This window comes from Corapipo altera, unplaced genomic scaffold (assembly GCF_003945725.1).
Source record: "Corapipo altera isolate COAL_440 unplaced genomic scaffold, ASM394572v1 61016, whole genome shotgun sequence".
Classification (NCBI taxonomy): Eukaryota; Metazoa; Chordata; class Aves; order Passeriformes; family Pipridae; genus Corapipo; species Corapipo altera.
The window spans coordinates 149,804-176,704 of NW_020885063.1; the positions used below are offsets into that span (position 1 = coordinate 149,804).

Below are 26,901 nucleotides of genomic sequence, written 5' to 3' on the forward strand. Positions count from 1 at the left end.
ATGCTGAACATTTTGCTGTATTCTGTAGGTTGTTCCCCAGTTCTGTAATTAGGAGAGTAGGTTTTTTTGCGTTTCTAATTATCAGTGCTGTTTGATTTAGATTTTTGGGAGGATGAGGGCAGGAATCAGGATTTTTCATATGTTACTTATTCCTGTTTGTCCCTGATTTACCTCCTCACCCAGTCACCAAGTGTGAGGCCAACCAAGAGATCTCGTGCATGTGAACATGGAAAATTAGGCCATGCTTGGGAAACCAGTTTGATTTCCAGGCACACTCATCACAGCGTGTGTAGTTTGGGTGCAGTTGGGTTTAAACACAGCATTTTGGGGGCTGTTGGCTGGCTGGAACTTGTATTTCAATTGCATCAGTCCTTGCACAGCCATCTGCCCCTTCTCAGTGTGTTCTTAGAGGCTTAACTGAAAAATAGAGTTGACAGTTATTTTCTTATGGTGTTGTGGACACCTGTGACAGACATTTTATTTTGTTGTTTCCAGGTAAATAGAAACCTACTTTTTTGTCCCCATGTTCAGGTGGTTATTTATGGTCTTTATGAATAAGAGATGGTTTTGGTACTATTATGCCTGTGTTTTATAGCATTATTAATAAATATTGTTGCTGTTGTCCCCCAGGTTTCCTTTTAAAAATGCCCAGGTTGTGCTATGAACCTTTGTGTTCATGTTCCCTGTGTAGTAAATGGTCAAAAAGCTGAGCCTTTTCTTTTCCCCCTTGTAAAGACTCTCTCAATCTACTGTCTCCCCATGACATGAACTTTGAGGAGTTTGTCGTGTGTCCAGCATGAGGAAAAATTGCTTTGGGGATCCCCAAATCTCCCTGTTTTATTATGATGCTTTTGCAAATTATTTCTGACTCTGTTTTCTGCCCTCACAATACCAAATTGGGTGTTTTTGGGATCTGCAGAACTCTCCAATCCCTGCTAAACTCCCAGACCCGGTGAAAGCAAGTGAAGCTGCTGCAAAGAAGAGTCAGCCCAAGGCCAGGTACCCCCTGCTTTGTGCTCCCCTCTCTGTTGTGCCTGTCGTGTCTCTCTGTTGACCAGCAGGGGTGTGTTTGCTGCTTCCCTGGGGACAAACACCGCGGTCCTGAGAGCAGGAACGACCCCGGGCTCTCTGATCTGAGGGCAGCAGATGCAGACATGGGGGGGTTTGTCTGCAGGGAGTGGGATTTGGGGGATGCCTAGCAGGACTCAGCAGCTCTCTGTGCCCCAGGCACTGCTCCACAGCAGCTCCTGGAGCTCCTGCACCTGGATGGATCCAGCATACCATCCTTCCAGAGGCAGGGGAATACCTGAGAGCAGAGTCAGGGCAGAGACTGCAGTGGGCCTGGAATGGCCCCAGAGAACACAGATCTGCTGAGAGACTCAGCAGGGACTGTGGCTGAGTCTGACCTTCGACAGACCATAACCCGAGCCAGGAGTTACTGCACGAAATGACTGGGATTTCTGCAAGAGTCCTGTAATTGCTTTGGGGGAAAACACAAAAGCCCAATTGCTTCCATCTGAAGCGCCCAGTTAGTGGGGAAACCGCTGTACTCTGTGGGTTTTATCCCCTCCTGCTGCTGCTTGCTCTGCTTGTGGTTCTGTGATTGAGACTTGTAAACTGTGTTGGACAAAGCTCGGGTGTGATTTTGGTCCAGAGTGAGCAGTGCACAGTGGGCATTCCAAACCCAGCTGCTCTCCTCAGACTCTGAAATGGGATGTCTCCCATCTGCCAGTCCCAGCACGGTGTGTTTGGGTTCATGACTGAGTGCAGTTACTCTCACTTTGGTCAGGTCAGTTAGGTGTCAAGAACAATCTCCTATCATAGCCACTGTATCCACAGAAGGGCAGGGGCTGCTTCTCTCTCTTGCTCTGCCTTTTTGGAGCTCAGTAAACTCAGAGGAGTCCAATGACCTGATTCTGGGGTAAATGTACCAAAGTTAAGGTGCATCTAAAGATGGCAATTTAGACAACCCTGCCCAAAGGTACCAGCTGCTCCTGAGCTGATTTGTGTCCTTCATCTGCTTGTTCAGAACACTGAGTGGATTTAAACAATATGTTGTATCAAATATTTGAATGAACTGAGTGGTTTTGACAAGTCCCAGCTGTCCAACAGGACAAGATGCCACAATTGGCAGAGAAGTCAGAGCGACAGTGTTGGGTTAATTGTTGTGAGTGCATCCGGGAGGTTTTGCTGTGTGTGGTGTGTCCAGATGCCCACGAGTGTTTCCCCTTTCCTGGGCACACCCAGCTGGAGTGTGGAGGAGTGTTTAACCTGCTGTGTGTTCCATGCACTGGCTGTGCTCTCAGTGCTCTCCTTTTCTTCCTCCCAGGCTCACAGATCCCATCCCCACAACAGAAACGTCCATAGCCCCCCGGCAGAGACCTAAAGCAGGGCAGACCCAGCCCAACCCTGGGATCCTGCCCATCCAGCCAGCCCTGACGCCCAGGAAGAGACCCACGGCCCCGGCAGCCCTTCAGCCCCAAGGTGAGGCCGCTCTGTCCCCCTGTGCTTCCTGTGGGCCCTGTGCCCCCCAGGGCTGTGCTGCACCTTGATCTAACACCCTTTTGGGTTTTCTCTCCCAGCTGCAGGCCCGGCTGCCCTGGGCAGTGCCCAGCCTTCACTCCCTGCCAGCACCCCCCAGCCCAAAGCAGCCCCTCAGCAGCCCCCGGCCCAGGCCAAGGCAGCGCCAGCCCCGGCCCCGCAGGCACAGCCCCAGGTCCCCTCAACACAGCCCCAGGCCACCCCTCAGCATCAGCAGCAGCTTTTCCTGAAGCAGCAGCTCCTGCAGCAGCAGCAGCAGCAGCAGCAACAAGCTGCCTACTACCAGCAGCAGCAGCAGATGATGCAGGCGCAGCAGGTGGGTGAGCGCGGCCGGCTCGGTGTGTGCCTGCGGCGTCTGCAGGGCTGAGCCCTTGTATTTATGGCATTTTACAGAGGTATATTATGTTGGGGGGGGGAGTAGGGACAGGTTTTAGGCATTTTCCAGTGCATCCCCAGTTCTCCAGTAAGATTTGCTCTCTGCAGCTCCCTGAAAGGAGGTTGCAGTGAGGTGGGTGTTGGTCTCCTCTGCCGCATCTCAAGTGAAAGGACAAGAGGAAACGACCTCAAGTTGTGCCAGGGGAGGTTCAGATTAGATATTAGAAGAAAGGTTTTTCACTGAATGAGTGGTCAGGTTGTGGAATGTGTTCTCACAGTTGGACTGAATGATCTTGAAGGTCTCTTCCAGACTTGATGATCCTGTGCTACACAAGACTGGCATTTTTAGCTGTCAGTGTGGAAGGCCTTGGGATAGTTTTGTCATGTACAAACATAAAATCAGTGGTGCTGGTTGAGATGTTACAGCTCCAAGTGTTTCAGGGTCTTGAAACACTTCAGTGTTCAGCTGATGAGCAGAGGGTACAATTTATGTCCTTTTTGTGCTTCCAGAAGCCTGGGGTGCCTTTTCAAGGGTAAGATTTGGTCTGGTTTTTGGTAGACTGTGGTGATAAGGAGGTCTGTGAACACAGAGATGACACTCACATGCTTATCTGAGGTGTTTATAGCAGCACAGATCTCTGCTAAAGGATGTTTAGCAGAAGTGGAAGCAAAGGAAGTCTAAATCTTCCTATCCTGGGGAAAGGATGTGGACCTGTTAGAGCAGGTGCAGAGGAGGCCATGGAGATGATCTGGGGGCTGGAACCCCTCTGCTCTGGAGCCAGGCTGGGAGAGCTGGGGCTGTTCACCTGGAGAAGAGAAGGCTCTGGAAAGACCTTAGAGCCCCTTCCAGGGCCTAAAGGCAGCTTATGAAAAGGAGGGAGAGAGAGTTTTTATACAGGCAGAGTGTGACAGGGAAAATGGTTTTAAACTGACAGAGGATGAGGTTAGACTGGATGTTAGGAAGAAACTCTTGGCTCAGAGGGTGGAGGGGCCCTGGCACAGGTTGCCCAGAGAAGCTGTGGCTGCCCCATCCCTGGAAGTGTCCAAGGCCAGGTTGGATGGGGCTTGGAGCAACCTGGGCTAGTGGAAGGTGTCCCTCCCATGGCAGGGGATGGGGCTGGATGGGGTTTACAATCCCTTCCAACCCAAACCATTCCATGATTCTGTGAAAGGTTTAGAGTCGATAAACATGGAGGAGGGAGTTTGGGAGCACAGGACAGTCTGTGCTGGGGGAGTTTGGGAGCACAGGACAGTCTGTGCTGGGGGAGTTTGGGAGCACAGGACAGTCTGTGCTGGGGGAGCTCCATCTGGGCAGGGGTAGCAGGGACAGGATCTGATTTCAGAGCAGGAGGCTGTGTCCCACCACCCCTCTGCAGGGGGTCTGCAGGCCACTTGCAGTGCCTGTAAGCAGTGCTGTGCTGGCCCCCAGTCCTGCTGGTGGTTCCTAGTGCCCAGGCACACCTCGGGCACCTCAACCGCCGGTTGTTTCCCAGTTCCCAGGGATGCAGCAAGGAGCCCCTGCACAGCAGCAGCTCATGCAGAACTACTACCAGCAGCAGCAGCAGCAGCAGCAGCTGATGGCCCAGCAGGCAGCCATGCAGCAGAAGACAGTGGCAGCAGCTCAGCAGAAACAACAGAGCCCGGCCCAGCCCCAGGCCCAGCCCAGCACGGCCCAGCCTGCACAGCCACAGGAGCAGGTGGGAGAGCCTGGGGGAAGGGATGGGGCACTGGGATCTGGGGAGAGCCTGGGGGAAGGAATGGGGCACTGGGATCTGAGGAGAGCCTGGGGGAAGGAATGGGGCACTGGGATCTGGGGAGAGCCTGGGGGAAGGAATGGGCACTGGGATCTGGGGAGAGCTTGGGGGAAGGAATGGGGCAGTGGGATTTGGGACACTAGCAAGTGCTCCTCTGCCAGGTCCTGTGTGCTGGGTATGTGCCACATCCAGCTCTTTTTGGACCCACAGAGCCCAGGCAGTAAGTGCCAGGGGAGAATTACATTGGATATTGGGAGAATTGCTTCACCCAAAGGGTTGTCCAGCCCTGGCACAGCTGCCCAGGGCAGTGGTGGAGTCTCAATCCCTGGAGGGATTTAACAGACACGTGGATGTGGCACTTGGGGATGTGGGTTAGTGGTGACCTTGGCAGTGCTGGGGAACGGTTGGATTTGATGACCTTAGAGAGCTTTTCCAACCCAAATCATTCCGTGATTCAGGAGCCTGCTGGCCCCAGTGTGTTCATACTGAGTCCCTTGTGTCAGCACTGACCTTCCTGCCTCAGAGATGTGCAGTTGCTTGGATTTCTCTTTCCAGTGGGATGCTGGACTCCAGAGTTGTGCTCTGGGTCCACAGAAAGAAGATGAGTAATGGATGAGTAAAAGCAAATGAGAAGATCTAAGTGGCTGCTTAATGCAGCTTCTCTCCATCCCTCCCCTGTCACATTGCCACGGAAGACATGTGAGAAACTGTCTTAAAAATTAGTTGTACTTAACACATCAGGATGGGCACCAGGCACCAGAACTACTTTAGGTAACTCCTTGTTTGGAAAAGTTCTGTCTGATGTTCAGAGGAAGGCACAAAACAGCTTCCTGGCTGTTTCCAGCATTGAGATAACTTTTTAATGAATGCTATGGGAAGGAGACCTTTCAAAGGAGACTTTTGAAAGCACCGTATCTAAAAATAAATAGATCAATCATCCACTTTACTAATCATCTGAAAGTGCATCTAAAATAAATGCTCTTTACTTGATGGAAAATATGGCCTTGTGCAGGAGGAACCAGCAGCTGTCCACAGGGAGGGGCAGGAGCCTGGAGCCAAAGTGCTCTGCAGAGCTTGTGGGGGGAACCTGTGCCTTTTGTTTCCATTCCTGTGCAATCTGATCTGCTCTTCCTGCTCTGGGGAGCTCAGAGGAGTGTCCCTAACTCTAGGGGTGTGCTGGGAGGAAAGCGTGCCCAGCAGGCAGGAGGGAGCAGCCCTGTTACTGTGCTGTGCCAGGCTGCAGGGGTACAACAAACAGTATCTGATAACAACCTGCTTTGGGTACTTATCCCTGGAAGTGCTCAGGGCCAGGCTGGACCAGGCTTGGAGCAACCTGGGCTAGTTAGTGGCATCCCTACCTGTGGCAGGGGGTTGGAACAAGATGATCTTTAAGGTCTTTTCCAGCCCAAACTATTCCATGACTCTGTTCCACACTGTTGGAGTCCAGGCTGAGGGTCACTCTGTGCTTGCTGTTCGTGAGTTGCCAGTGAATTCATCTCTCCAGTGGTTCCTTTGAAGTGATACCAGGAATTCATTTGACTAATCAGCTCCATCAGCCCTGACCTGGGCAGTGCTGGGGGAGCAGTTTGCTCTGCTCTCTGATGTGCCTCAGGGCTCTGCCATGTCCCCCCCTTGCTGTTGCATTTTCAGCCCTAAGCTGGTGCTGTGGGTGGGGGACACTTGGAGCTGTTGTGTTCCTGCTCTTGTTCCTGTTCTGCTGAATGACCCAGACCAGGTCAGTTTATTGAAGTTGGTGGGAGATTTTCAGCATGTGCAGACAGGTTTTGAGTGAGGCCCATTATTACCCTGTTCATTTTAGAGCCTGAAATGGAGCATTGAATCAGGAGCTTTGCTGTGATTTGCTAGCATGAAAACAGCCTTAATTTTATTAAATCAGCTGGCTTGAAAATGAGCCTTGTTCCCCTGGTAGGCTGATCAGAATGGACACATCTGGACACTTCCACTCCTGCAGTCAGGAGGGAAAAACAGTGGTTGGCTCATTTGAAAAATGATAGTGAGGCCTGGTCTCTGCAGAGCAGAGTCTCTGAGCAGAAGATACCAAGCCAGGACCTGTCAAAACCTTTTCACGTTGGGTGATTTCAGCTTAATAAACTCTGCCTTCACTTCTGTGGTGATTTCAGTGATGCCTTTTTATCTCTCAGCACCAAATGTCCTGTTCTGCAGTGACCTACATAGTGGGATGAGGTGGGTGACCAGGAGAGGCAGGTCAGGGAGTGGGTCTGCCAGAAATGCAAAGGAAAAGCAGGACAGCTCACCATTGTTTGCCTTGTCCCACTGAGGTTCAGCACCACCCTGGGGGTGTAACTCTTTCCTGTTGCCCTCTTAGGTCTTTCCAAGTGCTTCATCTTGGTTGGAAATGGCCTGGGAATAGGGAGCCAGGCAGGGGAGGTGACATGCACAGCTTGCTGCTCCTTGCATTCCAGTTTTCCTTCTTTAAATCCAACCATGATTACCTCACTGACAGACAGACTGAAAAACCACAGAATCAGAAGTGATGCTATTGTTTATCACTACAAAACCATATTTGAAGTATTTATGGGTTTGTGAGTGTAAGAAGACTGAGGCAATGGAAAAATAAGATCAATGTGAGGAAACCCCTTTCAGTTTCCAAGGGGTTTGTAGCTGGGCTGTCTTGGCTCACACCTAAACCAAACATGCCTGGTTTTCTCCTCCAGATTTTAATGATAAATGGTGCTCCTGTGGTCTTTTGTTTTCTTTTTTTTTTTCCCTTCTCCTTAAGAGAAAGTTTTTTGCACAAGATTTCTGCACAAATCTTCCCCCCCTTAGGGATTTGGTCCCAGTCACACATTACCTGCTGAAAGCAGTGCTGCCCTTCACCAAATCCCCATTCCCTGTGTCCCCATGACAAGACTCCTGTGTGCTGTGGTCTGATTTCTTGTTTTGCCTCTGCTCTGGATCTCTGCCCCTTTGCCTGTGAGCGAGTTTGAGCCCAGCCAGCCTTTAACAGATGCTGATGGAGGCTTTGCCTCCAGAGCTGCACCACAGCAAGGGGAGAAAGTCTCTGACTGTGGAACTGTGGTAATCCTGAAAGGCTGCAAAGCAGCAAATCCCCCTTGCCATGACTCTCCTGCGTGTCTGTTTGTCCCCTCCAGCCTGTCCCCAGCCCGTGACTCCGAGGTCGGGTCCTCCAGCACGGCCCTGCTTTCCCCTCGAGGCTGCAGCTCCCCAATGAGGCCGCTCTGCTCTGCTCTCTCCCCAGGCCCAGGCGCAGCTGAGGCAGCAGCAGCAGGCTCAGAGCAGCCCGTCTCCCACGGCCCAGGGGCAGAAGCTGGGCTCCCTGACCCCGCCGTCGTCGCCCAAGGCGCAGCGCGCGGGGCACCGCCGCATCCTCAGCGACGTCACCCACAGCGCCGTGTTCGGTGTCCCCGCCAGCAAGTCCACCCAGCTCCTGCAGGCAGCGGCCGCCGAGGCCAGCCTCAACAAGTCCAAGTAGGTGCTGGGAATGTGGCCTCAGAGGGCGGGGAGGGGGCTGGGGAACCTCTGGTTGCCTCTGAGGCCTCTGAGATGGAGGCGGGCACGAACCTCTGAGGGCTGAATGAGTCTTTGCCTTCCCAAGAAAAGAGTTCAGGGCTTGGCAGAACGTTGCTGAAAAACTTGCCAAGAAGTTCTTCTGGGGGGTTCCACACCCTCCCAAAGTCCAGGGCCTTGCCATGGATCACAAGAGCCAGTGTCATTTCAGCTGTTCACCAGTAGCCCTGTGCACTCCTTGCGCTTCCTGCTTGGCATCAGTGCTTCCTGGGGGTTGGACTTGATGATCCTGGAGGTCTTTTCCAACCTTAATGATTCTGTAATTCCCCAGGAGTACTTGCCAGCTCACTTTTGTAGTATCTGCAGGCAAGAAACCTTCACCTGAGCACTGCAGGTGATTGTTTCTAAGGGGATCCTTGTTTTAACCCCTGAGACCAGGATGCTCATCCAGCTGAGGAGCAGCTCAGGCTGAACTGTTCCTGGATTTCTGGGCATGCAAGTGCAGCAACTGGTGCAGAGTGTTTCAGTTAGGAAGTAATTACAGTGCAGTAGCTTGGAGCAGCTGGTAGTGCTGGCCAGAAGATTTCAGATGGGTTATTAATGACTTGTTTGGTTGGGGTGATCACATCCAGATCTGCTTCCACCACGCCCTCGGGCTCCCCAAGGACCTCTCAGCAGAATGTCTACAACCCGCCCGACGTGTCCACGTGGAACCCGTTTGATGATGATAACTTCTCCAAGCTCACAGCTGAGGAGCTGCTGAACAAGGACTTTGCAAAGCTGGGTGATGGTAGGTCCGTGGGGATGGTTTAACATCTGCCTGCTCTGGGAAGGGAACGTGACATGGAACGGTGATGCTTTGGTCCGGTGTTCCTTAGGTGCTCCTTAGTGCTGTGATCCTCTGAGCTAAATCCTTCCCACTTCCCTTCTGTTTGCTCAGCAGTTCAGTGGTACCTCAAAGGCAGAGGTACCAGCTGCTTTTACACTGGCCCTGCTCAGTTGTCTGTAGAAGCTGCAGCTTAAACTTTGCTTCATCTGCAAGTTGGAATTTGCAGGAAGGGGCTTAAGTCACACACTGAAATAGTGTCCTAACCAATATAGATAAGCAGCCTGCTTTCAGAATGGAAGTTTTTCCCCTAACTCAGTGTCTGGCATTTCAGGGAAAGCTCCAGAAAAGGTGGGCAGTTCCACAGAGAACCTGATTCCAGGTTTCCAGCCGGCTTCGTCTGCAGCCCAGGCAGACGCGTTCGGGGGCTCCTCCTTCACCGCCGGGTCAGGTGAGTGTGTGAACGTGAACTGCAGGAAAACAGCAGCTCTTGGTCATGATCTCTTTGAAAGGGAAGTAAAACTGATATCAACTGAGCTGGGCCTTGGCACCAAGAGCTGTAGGGAATAGGTTGGCACTGCACTAGAAAGGGAAGGTAGAAGAGTGTGTGTCCTTGTCACAGTTGGGTGGCAGAGGCAGGAGGCACTGTCTGTAGGCAGAGGTGAGGCAGGAAACTAAGTGAGCCCCTTAAGTTCACAAGAAAGCTCCTTAGTGTGTTGGAGTTCCATGGAGCTCATAATTAGAGGTAAAACATGTTTTGTGCACTGAGGGAATTGGCCTCGGAGATGTTGGTCGGACACGCTGGAGCTGTCGGGCTGTTGGAAGGAGGAGAGGAGCAGGGATAGGAATGTCTCTGCTGCAGAAGGAGGCTGGCAGGGATGAGTGAGCAGGGAAGGTCCTCAGAGGACAGCACAGTCTCATAATTGACATGTGAAATGATGAAAGCAGTGAGTTCTGCACTGGCTGTGCTGTGTGGGTCCAGAGGCCCCGAGTCCTTGGCTGGTCTGAGGGGTTGCTCTACAGAGGCCTCTGCATGTGGGACCTTGTCTGGGGTCTCCTTTGGTCCTTGGGTCCCAAGGTTTTGCCCTGAGCAGCCCAAAAACCTCAGTGAGTGCTGCTGCTTGTTTGTAGTTGTTCAGCATCAGCTCTCACTGAGTGCAGCCCAGACCTGCCAAGCACAGTGTTGGAAAGCTGCTTCAGGAGCTCCAAATGCCAGTGATCCTCTCCCTGCCTTGGTTACTGGTGACAAAGACAGCTGTTTGATGCCTCCCCATGAGAGCAAAACAGCCCTTGGTGAGAGAAGTTTGGGAAGAGACTGAAGAATCCTTTGTGGGGCAAGAAGTGACAGATCCATTTACACTTATTTCTGTTTATAAAAGGAGCTTCAGAGGAGCTTGTAACTGAGCTTGGTACTGTTGGCTCTTACCTGAGAGTTAAGGAGTTAAGTCCATGGAACAGGAGTGCTCTGGGGAGTTGCTTTCTGCGTTTGTCCAGCTGTGAGCAATTTATGGTGTTCCATCAGCCTTTGTGGAGGGGTGTTGAGCAGCAGCAGCCCCAGACTCAGCTGTAATGTACCTTCTGAAAGCCTGAGGAGCATCTGCACGTTCTGGGCTTTCCAGTCGCTGTTCTGTGTTCAGTTCTTTCAGTGGCTGTCTTTGAAATGTGCCCTCGACTCTCCTGTCCTGGGCTTTGCACAGGAAGGTGTCTTGGAAACCTCGGTGCTGGGCTGGACCCTTCCAGCCCTCCTCTTTCTTTCCTCAAACACAGGAGACCAGGCCTGTCTGGTACAAGATGCTGCATCTTTTATTCCAGACACAGAGGCCTGACGTGGGCTGTGTATCCTCTGCTGAGGCTTTTCACCTTTTGTGCTGCTGTGAAGGGAGATAACAGGCCTTCCCTGCCAGGGAGTGTTTTGAGATCTGTTGGTTAAAGTGTGTTGGAGAGCTACATGGTAATAGCTGTTTGGGTTTTTTGTTTGGTTTTTTAGTCTTTTCACTGGCAACATAAACTGGATTTGAGTGCGTGTATGTTGTTCTGTCAGGCTGTTGTTGGGCTCTAACACTGAGCTGTGCCTGTGCTGAGACTGCTCGATGCCTTCTGCTTTCCTCTTCTCTGTTTCACTCTGCCTTTTCTCTTCCTTTTCTCTCCCAGCTGAAAAAACGAAAGACATTCTGAGTTTGGACTCTAGCCCTCCTCTTCTGACTGTGCCTGATCCTTTCATTCCTCTCCCATTATCCGACACGCCAGGTAACAGAGCAGAGTTTGTGGAGGGGGGCAGAGTCTTGGGCTTGGTTTTGTCCTCCTAATGTTCTGGTTCTGTTTCCAGGCACCCTGAGATCCTGGGCTCAGCCAGTGGGGCTGGGCACTGACAGGCTCAGCTGAGCTGGGGGCAGTGCTGATGTGTGTGCTTGGTTTTCCTGGCAGACTCCAGGGTTGTCTCCTTGTTCCTGATGCCAGCAGTGTTGCTGTCTTTAAAAGTTCAGTATTCAAAGGCTGGAGCACCTCTCGTAGGAGGAAAAACTGAGAGCTGGGGGAAGAGAAGAGAAGGCTCTGGGGAGACCTGAGAGCCCCTTCCAGGGCCTAAAGGAGCTCCAAGAGAGCTGGAGAGGGACCTGGGTCAAGAGTCTGGAGGGACAGGACAAGGGGGAATGGCTTCCCACTGCCAGAGGGCAGGGTTAGATGGGATATTGGGAAGGAATTCCTCCCTCTGAGGATGGGGAGGGCCTGGCACAGGTTGCCCAGAGAAGCTGTGGCTGCCCCATCCCTGGAAGTGTCCAAGGCCAGGCTGGACGGGGCTTGGAGCAACCTGGGATAGGGGAAGGTGTCCCTGCCCATGGCAGGGGGTGGCACTGGATGAGCTTTACAATCCCTTCCAACCCAAACCATTCCATGATTCTGTGAAAAATAACCACCAGGTAATTAATCACCTCCTCTGACCTAAGCTCTTTTCAAATTGGTCTCCAGCTTTGATGAAATTGTAGGTTTTATTGTTGTTAATCCTTCTTTCCTGGAAGAGTCCGTGTTTCTTTGGCTTCCACGTTCTGCTGCCAATTCGTGCATCATGTGAAGCACAAGTTACATGTGACCTTTTCTGATTTGGCAAAGTTTTCTGGTGCAGTTGGTGCTATTTCCATTTCCTTTGCAGTGCTACTTCTGTCTTTCCTCTGTGCACATTTCTGCCTGCAGCAGCCAACACTTTTTAGCACAAGATTATGTAAGTGCTTAGGAGCTTATTTGCAAATCGGTGGGATTTGGAAAATGGGAATGTTTTTATCTTGGAGTCTCTCTAAGCCCTCCAGTGACTGTATGTGACAGGTCCCTTGTCAGCGAGCCCCAGACAAGTGCTCATGGCAGCTCCCACCCTCGTCCTTAGCCCAGGCTGTGGATCACTGGGGCTGTGACCCAAACTTCAAAACGTGCTTGTGAAGGTGGCATCTCTCCATGGAGAGCTGAGCAATTCAGGAGAAAAATAAATCCCTTTTTGTCCATAAGTCTGAGGAACTTGCTTCCTTCTGGTGGATGCTCAAAGAGCACGAGGAGTGTGGTTTGGTCCAAAAGGGATTTTACATAAATGCTGCAGTTTGAGGGTAGAAGGAACTTGGAGGCTTTGTCCCCTGTATGGGCACGTGCCAGGAGTGACCTGCCCAGCTGTGACTTGAAAAGAACCCATGGGAGGCACCTGACTGCACGTTTTCCTTCCCCCCTCAAATGCTATTGGAAGTGTTGTTTTTCCTGGTTGAAATCTGTCACCCAGACCGTGTAATTCCCTGCCAGCATCATTCCCACCTCTCACAGTTGTACCCCAGGACGTTTTCCTTGCTGCCTGTTGCATTTCCACAGAGCACAGCCCCAGGGAGCAGCAGGTGAGCTCCAGCTGGGAGAGCTCTGGAATTCTCTGTGGCAGAGGAGCCCTGTGGAGGAGTTGCCTGCCAGCCCTGCCCTTGGGGGCAGCTCATCAGAGCAGCAGTTGGTGCAGTTCCTGTGGTGCCAGGCTGCTCAGCCCACAGGGCTGGCCCTGCCTGGTTGTGCTTGTGCTCTCCTGCTGCTCTCCCCATGCCTGGTCCCGTTGAGCTCCCTGGGGCCAAGGGGACGCAGAAGATGTGGCTGTGTTGGCTTCCTGCAGGTTCCTGCCAAGGCATCTCTCGTTTATTTTTACCTTTTAACATAAAACTTGAGGCCAGGAGCTCATAAGTGTTTTCAAGGGCCAGATCTGTGGACTTACCCTTAGCTTTCAAAACCAAGAGGGTTTTGCCTGCACTTGTAAATTCAACAGAAAAGATAAAAATCCTGGGATTGGACTCAGGTTTTGAGTCTGTGTCTGGCACGTAGGACAGTCATCTTTGTTCTTCTGTGTTACCTGTGCAGAACCATTCCCCAGCACAGAGAGGGGTGTGCTGACTGCAGGTGAACAGGAGTTTTAGTGGTGCCCTGTGAGTCAGCAGAGCTGGGAGTGACTCCAGTCTCCCAGTTGCACATCACCTCCAGTTGCACAACATCTCCAGTTGCACCTCACCAAGCTGCCTCAGTTCTTTGCAGGAGCAGCTGAATTTCTTGGAATGCTTACTGAATCTTTCCTTTCATTTGGAGTATTTTTATTCCTGAGAAAACCTTGATAATAGTGAATGTCCTTGCTTTGAAGACATTTTACCTTAGTCTTTATAGGCTGGGAGGATGCACAGCCCTTGCAGAAGTTCCAGTGTGAGCCCTCACCCTGTGCTGGCAAGGGCAGTGTTGTTGAGGAGGGCTTTCAGTACCCAGGTGAGGTTTTATTGGGTGTTTTCCCTGTTTGTCACACAGAGCCAGTTCTGGTAGTTCTCTGCCCTCCAGACCTGCAGCAGCTGAAGGACTGGCTAAGGCTCAGCTGCTTTTTCTGCCTAAAGCACAGCCCTGCTCCCTGTGGCACCTGGAGGTGTGGGTGGCATCACCTGGTTGTTGGCCAGAGCCCTCCTGGGCTTCTCCCCTTCCCTCTGCGTGCTCAGAAGGACAGATGTCATCAGGGGGCAGTGGGGTGGTTTTCAGTGTGTTCCTCCTCCTCCAGCGTGGACTGGCTGCAATTCTTAATGGAATTGTAACTAGTGAGAGGAGCTGGCAAGGGGGATGTGAAAATATGGCAAAACATCTGTTAAAATAAGGAGGAATTAAATATTCGTGCTGAAAACATTTTTCCTTGTGTATGTGCAGGAAAATGAGCCAAGTTGTTCTTAATGAGCTTATTGCAGGAGTCAGCACTGACTAATCCTAATGGAGTGTTGATCAGTGGTGACTCTGCGTGGGGCCACTGAGTGTCTGTGCCCAGGAATTGAGCTCCTGGGAGCTCAGGGGGCTCCTCTTTGCACGAGATGTTCTGGAGGAATTAAACTGAGTTATGCACCTGAAATTAAACTCAGTTCAGGACAAGTCTCTGTCCTTGAGGTTTTGCTCCCTGAGTGGTCCCAAGTCTGGGATTTCTAAACCTGCTTTGCAGAGCTTTGACTGAGAGGTTTGACCCAGAGCCCCTGGTGCTGCTGCTCTGGCCCATGTCCCTTATTTCCCACTGCAGCTGGAGTGTTAAATGCTGTCCTGATGTGGTTACCCACGTCAGCCATCCATTAGATGAGGTTTCACACACATCCTTTTGACTTCAGAAGCATCTGCTCACATCAAGATTTTGATAAGTGCTGTCTGGGCCCAGGGAAATGCCCTCTGAGATATTGCCACAAATGTCCCTTTCAGTTGTTTGGGGTTGGTTGGTTTGGGGTGGAAGGGGCATCTCCTCCTTATTTCCAGATAAACTCCATGTCAGTACTGAGTTAAATGCCACTGTGGCACCATGAGTCAATCTTTTTTACCCCTTTTTTAACAGAGTTTTGATCATTCTTTGTGAATTCACACAACCCTTTCCTCCCTGCAGTAATTCAGCATCAGCTGCAGCTGAGAGACAGACATGTCTGTGGTGGAGGGACTGACTTGTTTGAGGAGCAGCAGCACCAACCAGCCTCTGCCACATTGTCTTGCCCTTAAAAAATACAAGCTGAGAGGAATTCCACATCCAGCACAGCTCAGTAACCATGCAGGGATAGCTGGGGGAGGATGCCCAGGCCAGGGAAGGACGGGCACTGGGCACACACTGAACTCTTGGTTTTCATGGAAAGGCAAACACTGTTGCTTAGTGTCATGTTGGGGTTCTCCAAAGCCTTTAAACAGCACTTTAGGGATGATGTTTGCCTTCTTATTCCTTACAAATGCTCATGGACTGGTGTGTTTCCACGTTACCCTGAGGATGCTCACCAGGGTAAGGAAGTAGATGTCCTGCAGTGCAACCTCCAAACAAAACATGCCCACATCCCTGGCCTGATCTAGAGATTTGGTCAGCAGTGTGGGGCCCTGGTAACCATTCCTGCTCAAAATGGAATTGGCTTCAAAAAGCAGAGTTTTAAGCAAAGAAATGACTCTTCTCACTGTGTTGAATGTGTGGCCTTCAGGAGCTGGGCCCCAGCTTTGTCCCAGGGCAGCACAGGGAGCTGGGGGAGAGGGTCAGGCTTTTGCAATGGTTGAAGAGCTGGAAGTGGGACAGAATTGTGAGGTGTTGAGATGAGGGTGCTGGAAGTGGCAGTTTGTGGCACCTGGAAGCACAAGCTGGGACTGAAAGCACCAACAGCCTTGTCAAAACACACGAGTTCAGCTGCTGGCACAGGGCCACTGTTGCTGATGCAGGAGGGTCTTTTATTTTGTGGCACAAAATACTTGATGAGATGTTTTTAATCAGCATAACTCTGCCTCAGGCCCATAAATTCTGATAACTGGGTGCCCATCTATGTCAGAGTGTTCACAGCAACTGTAACAAAAACTGTATTTCCAATGAGAATTTATTTGTCCCAAGATGACACACTGAGATAAAGTAATTACAGACATGCACAGCCACATATTGGTGTGTACTAATGATCTGAGTTTGCATCTTGAGTTGGGAAGATGCAAAAGGGCAGCTACTCATCTGGGAACTTGATGGATTAATTGCTGCATTAACTGAGAGGACAATATGGTGTTGTGGTGATTTGGGGCCAACAGACCTTGGGAATCACAACTAAATGGGTGTAAACAGCATCTAGTGTTGTTCTGCCAGGGCTTTGAGCTTGATCTGAGGGGGTATAATTTATTATTTTACAAATATTTGAGATCCTGAGTGTGAAACTAAAATTACTCGATTTTGATTTCTTAAGGAGCCACTGTTAAATGTTGTCCAGTTATCCTCCATGGTGTTTACAAAGTCCTGTGTATTTGGAGCATTCCAGTTGCCTTTATCCAGCTTCTCTTCCTGTTTGTGCTCTGTAAGAAACAATCCCATTTCACAGGAAGCCCATTAGGAAAATTAAACTCCAGTGCCTTCCTTGGTCAGCCCAAGTCCTCTGTTGCTGAATAACATTCAGGGCCTCCTCTAATCTGCAGCACTGGCTCAGTCAGGAGGCAGAAAGGTCCCCAGTGCCTGATCCCTGCCCACAGGGTGATTGCCCTCCTGCTCCCAGCACAGCTCACCCAGCAGCAGTTTTACAACCTTGTCTTTCTTTCCCAGTTGCCACCCGAAGAAAAGGACTCTGCTGTGTCCTCTCTTGAGTTGTCTTTCCCTTTGCTCTCCCTCCAGTCCTGCAGTGAGTAACAGCCTTGCTGTGTGTGGTGCTGCTGCCCCTCCTTGCCTTGGAGATCGTGCATCTTGTTCAGTGTGTTCTCAGCTCGGGGCACATTTTTGCCTCCCTTCCCTTTTTAACTTGCAAGTTTCTCAGGAATCTTCTTTCTCTCTAATAGCCTGCTCTGACTAAAAGCCCATTTGCCTCCTTCTTCTCTTGATTTATATTTTTTCCTAACTCTAGTCCTTCTTAAAGTGCTTTTTGCATTTTCTTTGTTGCTTCAGGGGTGTGTGGCCCCCAATAACTGCAGCATGTCAGTGGAGAGTCTGGAGTGGTGGTGTTGCAGATGCAAAATCTGTGCAAACTGACTGATGGTGACCCTCAGTCAGACCTGTGCATGTGGTAGAACGGGGATCTGAAGACACAGGGCAGCATTTTCTCAGTGGATAGTCCAAAGCTGTGCTTCTCAACCACTGCATGGCGTTTGAACATGTTTGCTTGTTCCAAGATACGAATCCATAGTTAATTCAGTGGCTTCATTTCCTTCTTATGTTGGTACAAATCAAAGGAAAGGCTCTTGCTTTCATTCCTGGAGGAAGTGATTTAATTTTCCAGTCTCTGAAGCCACCAGCATGAGGCATTTGGGGGTCCTCCACACCCCCTTAGCTGTAAGATCTTGCTTTGCTCTGTCTGCAGAGAGTTCTCCTTGCTCTGACAGGAAACAATCTGACACTCCTTACTGTGAGGAGCATGGAACTTGGGAAGAACGTGAAATATTCATCCAAAGGCTGCAGTGTGTGGCGGGGCTTTACCTCTGGAGAGAGTTGATGGGGCACTTTCTAATCCCCCTGTGTGCTTCTAAGCTCAGACACCTCAAGGCTTGCTAATGCCCTGCTTGCCCAGCCCTGCTCCTCACAGGGGCTGCACAGCCCTGGCAGGGCTGGAAATGGGCACGGCAGAAAATCCGACAGCAAAGAAAACACCCCTGGCCAGCTTCTCCTGCACCTGGGACGGGGTCGGTTCCTGTGACCTGGGAAGCATCTGGCAGGTTCTTGGGAGGCTGACTGAGGATGTCTCCAAGAGGCAGCTCCATGTGGGAGCACAGTTGTAGGTTAAAGCTCACCTTTCCCAGCTGGAGTCTGATGAAAGCCCATCCTGGGAGCTCTCCAGGAGCTGTATGAGATCAAACACCTTTGTGTGGGGTTACATTGTCTTAACCTTGTTTATCCTCGGGCTTGTTCGTGTGTCTGCATGGGAATGATCTGCATTCGTCTCTTGGATTTGAGGCAGAGGCACCTGTGATACTCCAACCCCCGAGTTTCCCTGCATGGTGATTGATACAGATGGTGTTGTCCTGTCACCCTCCACTCTGAGCTTCATCCATGCACAGAACTGGTTGTGATGAGCCCTGAAACTGCAGCATCGAGGGAGTTACTCTTATTTCTTGTTCCATTGCTGTTTGCTGCATCTTTGCCATGGTGACCTCTCCTAAAACCAGCCTGGGGTTGTGCCTGAGGAGTCACCAGAAACTGGGGCTGTAGTGGCAGAACATCTCTCTTGGTTTCTTTCCCCCCAGTAGCAGTGCTAGTTTCCCCCCTAGGAGTGCTGGTTCCCCCAGCAGAAGGGGTGTGAGGATGGCAGGAGGGAGGGGATGTTCCAGAGCAGTCCCTGCCCAGGCTGTCACCCACATCTCTGCCAAGGCAGGAATGTGCCCCGTGCTGGGGCTCTGCCCATGGAGTCTGTTCTGCAGCTGGTGGGCACGTTGTGCACATATGACTGGCACTGCTGCCTTTGCACAGGTCACAGGAACGAGAGTAATTATCCCAGTTTTCTCTCTTTGCTCACTCTGGTCCCTGCTGGCTTCTCCCCATCTCAGCCAGGACTCCATGTGCAGGTGGAGCAGCTTTTCCCTTGGAAACTAAAGGGAATTCCCTGGGTGGCAGGACCCAAACTGCAGTTCATTGTCACAAGGGATTGGTTTTCCTTCCAGATCTGGCTGTGGTTAAACTGCAGCTGCCTGTGTTTGTGCCCAGGGAAGGAGCAGGAGATCCCTCCCATGCTGGAGCTGTGGGGAAGCAGAGCTGGAGCTGGGCTTGTTTGGCACTGCAGAGGCACGAGGTGTTCCTGGGCTTGGGCATCTGCTGTGGGTTCAGAAAAGCTTGCTTTAGCAGCAAGGGTGTTCTTTATAAGCATGTTGTGCTGAGGAGAGCAGCCCTCACTCCTGTGGAGAAGGAATTCCTGCTGATTAACACAGATGGATTTCACTGGGAATTCTCTAACCTTTCCTTTGCTCCTTGTTGAAGGTGAAGTTCACACCACTTAACAAAAATGTTCCTTTACTTCATCTCTTACTCCTACAGGTTAGTACAAGATGCAACACAGCCCAGAAACCAGGGAATGAACTGCTGGGCCTCAAGATAGGCTGAGGCACTTGGTTTTTGTTACTTTACCTCCTTTCCCATCTCTCCTGCCACCTTCTTGTTTTTTGTTGGACTCCTCAGCCTCACTCAAAAGGGATAAAAGTTCCTTTTAATTGTGCACTGAGGGCTGCAGTGGCTGCCTGAAGCAGCATGGACAGCTCAGCACCAGCAGTGCAGGAAGCAGGGAAGGAGATCTCGTGAGACAAGTAACAAAATCAGACAAAGAACCACTGACAGCCTAAAGCTTTGCTTGAAACCAGCTGGGCCTGGGGGACAGGAGGGAAGGTGAACCTGTAGGGAGAAGAGCATGTTTGTTCTTGTGATTTGTGTGTGGTTCAGAAGCGTGGCTGAGCTCACCAGGCAGCTCCAGTCCCTGCCCAGGGGCAGTGCCACTGTGCCACAGGGACAGTCTGTGCTGTGAGACAGGAGGACACTGCTGAGAGGGGAGGGGAGGAGGGAGAATTCCAGGAGCAGGACCCTTGGGAATGGGATGAGGAAGGAATGAGTGCTGGCTGTGTGGGTCTGAAGATGCAGGTTGGTGCAGTGCCCTGGGAGGAGCTGGGCACTGACAGCCTTGGGCAGAGTCTGCTCTGAGCTGGGCTGTTCCTTTCCCTTGTCCCCCGGCTCCTTCCCGGGTTGTTTTCCCAGCACACCGTGACCATTCCACCCTTCCTGGCCCCCCTTGGACAGCATTAACACCTCCCTGTTGCCAAGCCCCTGCTCCCAAGCCTCTCCCCTCATCCCAGGGAAAAGCCCCTCTTGGTGCCACAGAAGCCAGGGATGGTTCCTCTGCACTTGGAGGGACTTTGTTTGGCAACTCCACCTTTTAAAATGGAGTGTTCCTCACAGAGGTGGGAGGGGTTCAGACACATTAAGGCTGCTGTTCCCATCAGGCTTTTCCTTTCACCTGACCTTTTTCAGGCCTTTCATGATCCAACAGCTGCCTCTTGGGCTGATTTTAGGTTTCCCTCCCCTCCTGGTTGCTTTAGTGTGTTGGCTTGTGAAGGTTTTCATGGGGAGTAGAATTTTTCCTGCTTTGAATAAGCAGTTCCAAAGCCTCCAGGTTATTTTATTATTTTTATAGGGCAATAAAAACCATGGGTATTATTATCATATATATAACGGTGCAACTTCAGCTTTCCTTTGGTGTTCTCAGCATGGTAAGTCTTTTATAGAGCAGGATTCCTGTGCTTTTGTGCAGTTGTGAGCATGTTTTCTTTGGATAATAAATAATTACACCAGTCTTTGAACTCAAAAATTAAAATATACATGTAACAGTTTTGTAACTTTCTAATGTTAGATTATAAATGGGAGTAATTTCAACAAGTTGAAATGGCCAGATTTGTCCATGTGGAGCAAATTTTATCAGAGCTGTTCTACTGCAGGTGATTACTTCTAGTAAGTCCTGACATTGTTCTTTATCCTCTTGTTTTCTGCAGCACCCCTTGTGAAAGCTGAGTAATTAATCTGGTTATTGCAAATCTGGTTAGTGATTAAGAAATCACTCATCCACCAGATGAATAACTGAGATTAACTTTTTGCCCAGGTGATCTGAGTGTCTCTGTGTGAGGGATAATGGGAACCTCAGGAGTTGTGCTGCTGAGATCAACTGTCTGATTTAAATCTGAGAATGAAGTAACTGCCTGGGCAGCTCTGTGACCCCAGGGCAGGTGCTGAGGGCTGGAGCTGGAGGGGCTCCATCTCTGGTTTTGCTCCAGCTCTGAAGGGCTCTGAGGTTCCCTTCCTGAGCAGAGTTGTGGCTCTCACACCTGAGCTGGTCATCTCTGCTGTTTCTCCTCATTAGATGAAGACTAACAAAGGAATCCTCAGCATAGGAAGGGGAGAGGGGGGAGAATTGTTTAAATTTGGGCTTCAGTGGGTCGTGTTAAGGTTCTGGGTATGGGGTTAAGCTCCTTGGGGAGAGCAGCACCCAGAGGGGGAGGACGTTCTCACCTGCCTTAGGTGACCTGGCCACTGGAAAGCAGCTGCCCTCTGTGTGTCTCATACTGGGGGACAAACTTTTCAGCAGGGCCTGTTGTGAAAGGCCAAGAGATGATGGTGTTAAACTGAAGGATGGTTGATTTTGATTAGATAAAAGAGAGAATTTTTTTACAATGAGGGTGGAGAGGCCCTGGCACAGGCTGCCCAGAGAAGCTGTGGCTGCCCCATCCCTGGAAGTGTCCAAGGCCGGGTTGGGGCACTGTGGGCTAGTGGAAGGTGTCCCTGCCCATAGCAGGGACTGGACTGGATGAGCTTTAAGGTCCCTCCCAGCCCATCCCATCCCGGGATCCTGTGCTGGAGCCATTTGCACCCAGTGTGGTTCAGATGCTCCTGAGGCTACCATGTGAGCCCTGGACTGAGCACCTCATTAATATTGTCTTTTCTGTTTTTTGCTTTTTCTCTCTGTTGCCTCCCTTGCTCCTTTTCCTGCTTAACCCAGAAAAACTGATTGAGGGACTCAAATCTCCTGAGCCTGCACTGCTGCTCCCCGACCTGCTGCCCCTCGCTGACCCCTTCGGCAGCACGGCCGACGCTGGCAATGGTAACCACACACCCAGGGCCTCCCCTGGGCCTGGCCTGGCCTGGCCAGGCCTGCATGGTAACTCCACAGGCACCCCAGGCTCCCAAACCAGCGCCTGCTGCTGCTGAAACACATGCAGGAACTTGTGGGTTGTGCTGAGACAGATCTGCCTTTTCTCCATGAGGTGAACACCTGAGGAGTGAAGGTTTGGTGTCTGTGTCTGGAATCCAGGGGTACTGATCTGGCACAGCAACGTGGCACAGCTGTGCCTTGTGTGTTCTCTTGGTAGAAGAAAGTTAATTGTTGACTGAAGGGGAAGATGCCAAAAATCCCTCCCCTTCTGGTCAAGACTTTGTGTTCAAGCACAGCCCAGGCACTGAGCTGGTCTGTCTCTCCATGGACCTTCAGCAGCAGGAGGAGGAAGGACAGCATTCCCTAGACCTGGGAATGCTGGGAATAATATGCTAGGCTGCTGTGAGCCTGGATGCAGGAGGCATCAGGCAGGACTAAGATTCTGGAGTGTTACAGAATCCTATTTTCATCTACTTGCCAAATAATTGCAGGCTCAGTGGCTGCCATCAGCTGATGGTGTGGGTTGGGGTCCCAGCTGGGGTCCCTTGGCCAGCTGGTTGCAACCTGTGGCTTGGAATGGACAGGAAGGAAATGAGTCACTGTAACAGTAAAACTTCTGCTCCCTTTTGCAATTTTTGGCAGTTGTCTGAATGCTCTTAGATAATGATCCTGCAAATCACAGACACACACACTGCTGTGAAAACAGAAATGGTCATTAATCTCTCTTAGGTTGACCAGTTAGGCCATTTCTGCTTCTAGCATTTGAGTGCATCCTTGTCCTTTAATTTAACGTGGTCGTTGCCTTGCTGTTGGTCCCTGAGGACACCCAGACAGTCACTGCATGTGGCTGCTGTGGCAGGTACCTGCCATGGCTCTCCCCTCCCTTTGGGGTTTCTATAAACCAAATCTTTGCATCCAGCCTTTGTAAACATCTCTCCTGTTGTCTCCACATGATGGGTGAGATGGATACTGGGGACTGGGCCTTCCAGTGAGATGTCAAGTTCCAAAACTTTGTCACCTCCCTGTCAGCTGTGCAATCCTTGCTCCATTGGCCCCTTAAATGGGAACAAAGATCCTACATCTTGGCTTTTTACAGGCTTAACTGGGACCATGCTAAGGGCTCCAAAGCAGGTATTTTAGTGCCCTGTTACTCCTGTTGCAAGGGGACTCTGTCATGGTCAGGGTTCTCCTTTTCCTGGACAAGGATCTTGTGGATATTTGCCCAGCCACAGGTCTGGTTGGCTGCAGGGCAGGTGTTATTAACCTGCTGTTCTGTGCTCTGGGTGTTTCAAATTGGGCTTGCATAAATTAAAACAAATAAATAAACTCAAATAAAGACTCACCCCCAGCAAACATGGATGAGTTACAGTTTTCCCTCGTGATTAAATTGATTAAATTAACATTGGACTCCAGCTTCCTGTGCTGACACAAATTACAGGGTCACTGAGGGCTTCAGACAGCTGCTGCCTCAGCTCCTACTTCTGCCTGTCCTTGCAAACTAACCTCTGGCTTCTCCCCTGCTGTGCCCCCTGGAAAGGCAAACCCGACGTGGCAGTGGAGAGCCTGATCCCGGGGCTGGAGGCGCCGCTGCCCCAGCGCCTCGTGTCCCACAGCGAGTCGGTCGCCTCCACCAGAACAGGTTGGTGGGGCAGGATGGGCTGGGGCCAGGGGGGGCTGGCAGCCAGGGAGCACTGGCAGCCAGGGAGCACTGGCTGTGCCCATGGAAGTGTCTCCCTCTCACTGCTCTGCCCACCAGCATGAGCTGGGCCTGCCCTGTGTCCCGTGAGGGGTTCTGGGTGGTTCCTCCAAGGTCCATGTCACTGGTCTGCCTGTGAGGAATGGCTGGATCTCAGGGAAGGGCTCTTCCCCCAGAGGGTGGCTGGGCACTGAACAGGCTCCCTAGGGTTTGGGCACAGCACCAAGACTGCCAGAGCTCCAGGAGCATTTGGACAGTCCCCTCAGGCATGGGGTGGGATTGTTGGGGTATTTGTGCATGGCCAGGAGTTGGACTGGATGATCCTTGTGGATCCCATCCCACTCAGGACATTCCATGGCTCCGTGGTACATATTCCCTGAGCCCCCATCACAGACCTGTAGGTGCTGGAGCATCACTCCCACGAGCTGCTTTAGGACTGATTGCTGTCCCAGGGAGGATGGCCACAGCCAGTTCCTGCCTCTTTCTCCCCATACAGGCCTTGAGCAGGCCACTCTTCACAGCAGATGGACTTGAGCTCTTCTCAGAGGTCTCTGAAAACAGGCAGTCTGTGTCTGGTTTGCAGCTCTCCCCTCCCTACACAGCCCCCCCTTGAACGTGTCCCTGTGGGACTTCCTTGTCTGTTCAGCTTCAGAGGGCAGGGCATCCCAGAGGGGGTGGGAAATGTTTCTGGAGGTGTTGGGCCCCTCTGCCCTCACTGAAGGGAATGTTTTCCATCACAAGAAATGGGTCGGATTGAAGCTCTGCTCTAAGTGTGTGTGAATGGGAATGTGGGAATGTGAGCCTAACACTCTTTGTGTCCTGTTCAATGCTTCCTTGGGATGCTCACCTGGATCCAGACTCTCTCACTGGGGAAGACTCTCTGCTTGACTGTTCTCTGCTCTCTAACCCTGCTGCTGATCTCCTGGATGAGTTTGCTCCTGTAGCTTTTGCAGCTCAGCCTCACAAAGGTAAAGTGGCCCCTTGCTCTGCCCTGAGCTCTCCTGCTGTGTGGGCTGGAGCTGATGTAAAGCAAAGCTTGTACTGGTTTGCACAGGCAGGGACTGGTTTACACAGGCAGATGCTCTGACCCGTGTTCTGGTGGTGTTTTCTTTTCTTTCCCCCAAGCCATTGTTTTGTTTTCTTCCCAAACTTAGAATGTACACTGAAGTACTAAGGGAAAAAACATAAAGTGTTCAGCTTGACTGTAAAGACAGGGTTTGTCAAAGTAGGTGACATTTCCCATGGAAGAGGGAAGGGAGTTCCCCAGCAGAGGGGATCCAGCAGGCATGAAGGGTGGGCTCTGTGTGCAGCCCTTCCTCAGGGAATGCACTCTGCTTTTGCTTTTCCACATGGGATTTAAGGCCTGGTTTTATGCTGCATGACTAAATCTGGAAGAGAGCCTGTTAATCATCTGTCCCAGGGTTTTGAATCAAAAGGTGGGGTTTTTGGTTTCTTGGAGTTGCCATCCCAGGCACATGACTGAGCTCTTCCAGCTCTAGAGAATGTTTTCCTTGCCAGAGGATATCAGGAGAAGTTCTGGAGTCAGACTGCAGTGTCCCAGCAGACACACAGGAGAGCCCAGGTGCAATGTCCAGCTGAGAAAGGGAACAGTGTCCTGGGAGCACAAAGCAGAGGGAAGAGGAGAAGCAGGGTGTGTGTGTGGTGATCCCAGGAGCTCAGGCCAGCCCTGGCAGTGCAGCAGTGCTGGGCTGGAGCTGTGCAGTGCTGGGCAGTGATCACAGCTCAGCTCTCTGGCCTTTGGTAAACAAGACTTGGGGGACCCTGGAGCTGGGGCAGAGCTCACATGGCTTTTCTTTTTCCCAAGCTGAAATCCAGGCCCTCTCCTCGGCTGGAGCAGGGGCACAGGAATGCTGTGAGGAGCTGTCAGCTGGAGTGGAGTGTGCACAGGACCTTCTCCTGCTCTGGCCCATCCCTGTCCTGGGCTGGAGCAGCTCTGAGAAGGGCCTGTGTCCCCCAGGGGCAGTGACAGGGGCTGGGGGCTGACTCACCTAAGCCAGGCTTGCAGGGAATATTGGATAATACCTGGGTGGGAGGGAAGGCCTGGACTTCTGGGCTATTTATTGCCTTGAAAAGAGAGGCCCAGAGCAGCAGTGCTGATTTCTGGGTGCCCCTTGGTGCTGGGTTGTGCTCAGCTCCTTTGGTGAGTATCCCTATAGCAACAGAAACGATCTGTCCTCAGAGGAATTGCTGTGAAAACAGTCTGTAATCAATTTTTACACTTGATGGCACTTCAGAATGAGTTTGTGTGTTCCACAGAGCTTTTGGGTTAAACAAGCAGTTGTTCTAATTGCTCAGTGCTGTAATACACTTCTGGGCCACTTTATTTTGTGTAAATGGCTTGAGCTGTGTGTGGAACAGTTCCTGCTCCCTCCTGGAACACAGCAAAGCCCAAACGTTGTTGGTGTGGCTTAATGAGAAAATGAATTAACAGGCTCCTGCGAGGCCCTCCCAGGCTGCCCTGCTGTTCCCTCTGGGATGGGAAAGGATCATGTTTGATGAGAACATGAGGCTCTGTTAGCACAGGAGAGGGGGTGGGGGGGGCAAGTTATTAAAATAACTTCCAGAACTAATTTATGGCTTGTTTTCAACCCCTGATTCTCTAGCTCTGGGTGTGGTTATTAACTGTGCATCAGTCTTAGTCCTTGATTTGTTTATCCAGTCCTGGAGGGGATGATGTGTAACCCCCCTGGGGCAGGAGCTGCTGTCCCTGGGCACCATCAGCCTGTGGAGCTGCAGCTCTGCCTGTTCCCAGTGGGACCAGGAGGGCTGGAAGAGCAGCCCTGCTCCCAGTAGGGTCTGTTGCTCCAGCCATTCCACAGGATCCTTCCTTTGTCTATCACTGGGCTGTTTGTTGGCCTTGGAATTTGTGCTCAGCCTTCAGGGTCCCTAAATTTGCTTTTGCTGGTTCAGCCCTGAGCTCTGTGTGTGAGAGGGGAGGGGTTTTCTCCTGCTGGTGACATGGGGCACTGAGCTGAGCTCCAGTGCTTTTGGAGGGATTGTACCCAAGCAGGGACACTCTCCAGCCTTTCCCTCTCCTCAGGATAGTGCAGAGCTGAGCTGCACTTTGGATTGACAAGAAGCTGAACGTGAGCCAGCAGTGTGCCCAGGTGGCCAAGAAGGCCAATGGATCCTGGCCTGGCTCAGGAACAGTGTGGCCAACAGGTCCAAGGAAGTGATTCTTCCCCTGGACTCAGCACTGGTGAGGCCACCCCTGGAGTGCTGTGTCCAGTTCTGGGCCCTCAGCTCAGGAAGGACATTGAGGGGCTGGAGCAGGTCCAGGGAAGAGCAACAAGGCTGGGGAAGGGACTGGAGCACAAGTGCTGTGAGGAGAGGCTGAGGGAGCTGGGGCTGTTCAGCCTGGAGAAGAGGAGGCTCAGGGGAGACCTCCTCACTCTCTGCAACTCCCTGACAGGAGGGGGGAGCCAGCTGGGGGTTGGGCTCTTTTCCGAGGCAACCATCAGCAAGACAAGAGGGCTCGGTCTTCAGCTGTGCCAGGGGAGGGTTAGGTTGGAGATTAGGAAGAATTTCTTTGCAGAGAGGGTGCTCAGCCATTGGAATGGGCTGCCC

General features: G+C 51.6%; 1 protein-coding gene across 7 annotated transcripts in view; it reads left to right on the top strand.

The window, feature by feature from the left end:
* The window catches only part of AAK1 (AP2 associated kinase 1), an 84,092-nt gene that overhangs the window by 40,573 nt on the left and 16,618 nt on the right, over window positions 1-26,901 (top strand). For 2 of the 7 annotated variants that reach the window (XM_027669010.1, XM_027669015.1), the window contains exons 10-20: window positions 920-999; window positions 2,330-2,484; window positions 2,583-2,857; window positions 4,410-4,613; window positions 7,912-8,141; window positions 8,813-8,970; window positions 9,341-9,457; window positions 11,158-11,253; window positions 21,465-21,566; window positions 23,155-23,256; window positions 24,171-24,281. In XM_027669010.1, coding sequence (XP_027524811.1) covers window positions 920-999; window positions 2,330-2,484; window positions 2,583-2,857; window positions 4,410-4,613; window positions 7,912-8,141; window positions 8,813-8,970; window positions 9,341-9,457; window positions 11,158-11,253; window positions 21,465-21,566; window positions 23,155-23,256; window positions 24,171-24,281 — 1,630 coding nt within the window. The remainder of the gene's footprint in view (window positions 1-919; window positions 1,000-2,329; window positions 2,485-2,582; window positions 2,858-4,409; window positions 4,614-7,911; window positions 8,142-8,812; window positions 8,971-9,340; window positions 9,458-11,157; window positions 11,254-21,464; window positions 21,567-23,154; window positions 23,257-24,170; window positions 24,282-26,901) is intronic. The other 5 variants (XM_027669013.1, XM_027669017.1, XM_027669011.1 and 2 more) reach the window with 4 other exon arrangements.